Source organism: Asparagus officinalis, chromosome 5, assembly GCF_001876935.1.
Source record: "Asparagus officinalis chromosome 5, Aspof.V1, whole genome shotgun sequence".
In the NCBI taxonomy this organism is placed as follows: domain Eukaryota; kingdom Viridiplantae; phylum Streptophyta; class Magnoliopsida; order Asparagales; family Asparagaceae; genus Asparagus; species Asparagus officinalis.
In genome coordinates this window covers 28,275,644-28,279,237 of record NC_033798.1, presented here as the reverse complement: position 1 = coordinate 28,279,237, position 3,594 = coordinate 28,275,644, and the positions used below count along the sequence as shown (strand labels likewise).

Below are 3,594 nucleotides of genomic sequence, written 5' to 3'. Positions count from 1 at the left end.
ATCCTTAGTATGGATTAGCTATCTTTCTACCATGTGAGTATTGACTATTTTGCGAAGACAGTCAGTTTGCAAGCTTTTGATGGATCTGAGTTAGTGGTAGCGACCTCCAGAGTCAACCAGTTTGTGGAGTCATATCTGGTATACATCGAGGAGGTGATGTTACGAAATTGGGACGCAGATTTAAGTGAGATGCGAGTAGTCTCAGAGTTCCAGGATGTCTTTTAGGACATATCAGGATTACCTCCAGTGAGAGAGGTTGAGTTATGCATAGAGTTACAGCCAGGCACCGTGCCGATTTGCCGAGCTCCTTACTGTATGGCGCCTACTGAGATGAGGGAGCTACAGATCCAGCTAGATAAGTTGTTGTCTCAGGGATTCATTCGACAGGGTCATTCTCCATGGTGAGCACCGGTCCTCTTTGTGAAGAAGAAGGATGGGAGTATGTGATTATGCATTGATTATCACGAGTTGAACAAGGTCACTATCCGAAACAGGTACCCATTACCGAGGATTGATAACTTGTTTGACCAGTTATAGGGGCCTCAGTGTTTTTCGAAGATAGATCTTCGTTCAGATTTCCGCCCTCAAAATTAAACCCAAGGATAGAGAATATGGAATGAGAGTGAGTACTCGCAAATCGATGAGACAAGAAACAATGTGAAGCTCCAGAGTCAAAGAGTGATAAGGCAATAACGGAAAAAACAAGAACCTTATCTAGTGTAGAAGGAAAATACATCTAAACTAGCACTCATAAATAAATCCTATCATAATATCATAAGGCAATGCGAAGTAAGGAAGTTCATATGCAAATAAAACTAAGAATGAACTATTCTCACCGGTGATAACTTGGTTGTTCGCCTCAGCTTCCACAGCTGTCATCATGAATGTCTGGCGTGGTGGTTGCTACCTTCGCGCTTCCTGATAAACCTGCTACTGTGGAGGAAGAGGAACTGCTCGAGGGTAGGTTCTGTGCTGAGCTAGAGCTGCTGAGGCTGATGAGGTGGATCTGGAAGAGCTACTCGAACTGGAGGTGGGGGCAAGTTGGCCTGATGTCGCTGCGGATAGTCCCGGTTGACATGGTCGGGGGACCCACAATTGTAGCACAGATGAAGACGCCTGGGGCACTCCTGCTAGGTATGCCTAGGGTAGCTACAATAGGAACACTATGCCAAAGACTGGCTCTGCGACTGCACTCCAGGACACTGATAAGGATGAGCCTGATGAAATGGCTGACGCTAAGAATGCTGTTGCCTCTACGGATTTTGCTGCTGCCTCTGAGGAGGACGCTCGACATTCCTATCTGGAACTACTGGTGCCCTACTCCAAATCACATGTGGGTCTTCAGGTTCCTTTGCACGCTCTCAATCTCACATGCTGCATCCAATACTGCATCGTGCGTCGCAAGTGCTCTACCAGCTAGAGCAAACCTGATATACTTATCTAGACCCTTCTGAAACTGATGCCTCCTAATAGTAGGGTATGTAACCAGATGGGGAGCATATCGACTCAGGGAAGAGAACTCGGCCTCATACTCATCAACTAATCGGCCTCCCTGCTTGAGCTCAACGAACCTATGCAGGAGTTTGTCCCGAGCTGACTGAGGAAAATAATTTTTGTTGAATCGCTCTATGAACGTCTCCCACAGGATTAGCCTCTCCAGATGAGTCTTCTCAGCTGCCCACCATATCCGAGCGGTATCGATGAGCTGAATATCCATGAGATCCACCCATTCAGCAAGGACAATATGGGTCACCGTGAGAATAGTCTCAGTGACCTTTTGGAACTCCTTCGCTGCTAGGGGTCCTTCAGCACCAGAGAAGGAAGGCGGTCGCATGTACCAGAGCTCCCCTAACACTAGACTCTGGACGAGGGGGAGATTGGTGCTGAGGCTCCCGCTGTAGCTGCCCAGCCAGGTGCTGCTGATTTGTGATCAATCCTTGAATCATCGCCAGAATTTAGCTCGGGTCCACTTCGGGCTGTAGGGCACTGCTACTAGGTAGATTACTATAGCCACGCATTCGCACCATGGTTCTGAAGAAAAACGAGAATCAAAAGGATAACTAAGATTAAAATTAAACAATATATTGGGGAAAATAGGAACTAAAACATAGTTATTAAAATAATAGTATAAGAACTTAATTGTAGTCTTACGGATAAAATATGATATATATCTAAATTATCCACTATATTCTTACTAGTGAGGACCCGGAACCGTGACCTGCATGGGCCACCACTAAAACCTGTCACACCCCGCTTCCCAAAATACCCAGGAATCGGAACGTGAACAAGCCTGCGACGTGTTAGATTGAGAAGAAATATACACTATTATTTTTTTCCTTTTTTTTCTTTTCTTCTCAATCCAATACGCTAAGCGTCAAATACAAAAATCTCAATCACGGGTCCTCGATCACAATAGCAAAAATATAAAGACAATCCAGAATAAGAAATAAATATATCATCCATGGTAAATCATCCCAGATATAAAAATATGGGTCAAACATACCCTTATTATAAAAACGATCCAACTAGAAATAAAAATACATAGTCCATAATAAAAAGAAGTACTACTAAAAATGCAAAAATCCATCATCAAACTAAAGAAAAAAATGATAAAGAGTTCTAATGTTCCACAACTACTATAGAAGAAAACTACTACGCTTCAGCTTATTCTTCTACTCTGTCGGCAAGGCACTCCAGCTGAGAATCCACTAGCTCCTGTACGATTCCGAACTAAGGCTGTCTGTCTCCTAAATCTGACGTACGTCAGAGAAAACAGGTGTACATCAGTGTGCAAGGCACACGGAAAGATCCCACAAGGGAGAAAGAAACGGTCGAACGTCTAAGGCAATAACAGATGCAACAGCAGTAATGATAATAGAAGAGTAACCAATGCGATAACAGAAATAGGATCATGTAATGATAATAGTAACAATAGGAGCATGCAACTGGGATACTTACAAGCTAGATAAAATCTGCTACTAGAGTATAATAGTCAAGAGAATTCATAAACATCCGAGTAACAAGATCATGCAGCTAGTCATCCTATAATCATCCACATAACAAGGTTATACGACTAGATGGAATTAATACTTAAAAATCTACAACATGAGATGTAGTACGTTGAGCGAAATAATCCAAACAAGGAAACCCTCGTACATATATCATATATCTCAAATTGTAGATAATTAAATATTAATCCCGATCTATGTATAAAAAGAAATACAACTGGCCTACCTCTCACAAGAATCCATAATCACCTTAAGTAACAATGTCACGTAACTAGTCATCCTATAACAGGTCACTGGTTCATAACTCACACAGAGTTAACACTCATATCATTAGGTAACTGACTGATCGCAAATCACAAATATCCCAACTCCTCAAACCCACCCCGGTGACTACACAAACTTCACCGGCATGAGCCCAGAATACAACCACAATCACAAATATGTTAACTCCTCAGACCCACCCCGGTGACTACACAAACTTCACCGGCGCGAGCCCGGAATACAACCACAATCATAAATATCTCAACTTCTCAGACCCACCCCGATGACTACACAAACTTTACCAACGCGAGCAAGGAAAATACAT

The 3,594-nt window shown here is 42.9% G+C and overlaps 1 protein-coding gene across 1 annotated transcript; it reads right to left on the bottom strand.

Annotated features, from left to right (window-relative positions):
- On the bottom strand, nucleotides 1,328-1,834 carry LOC109841649. The gene has a single exon (XM_020410599.1). The coding sequence runs from the start codon at nucleotides 1,832-1,834 to the stop codon at nucleotides 1,328-1,330; it is 507 nt and encodes a 168-aa protein (XP_020266188.1).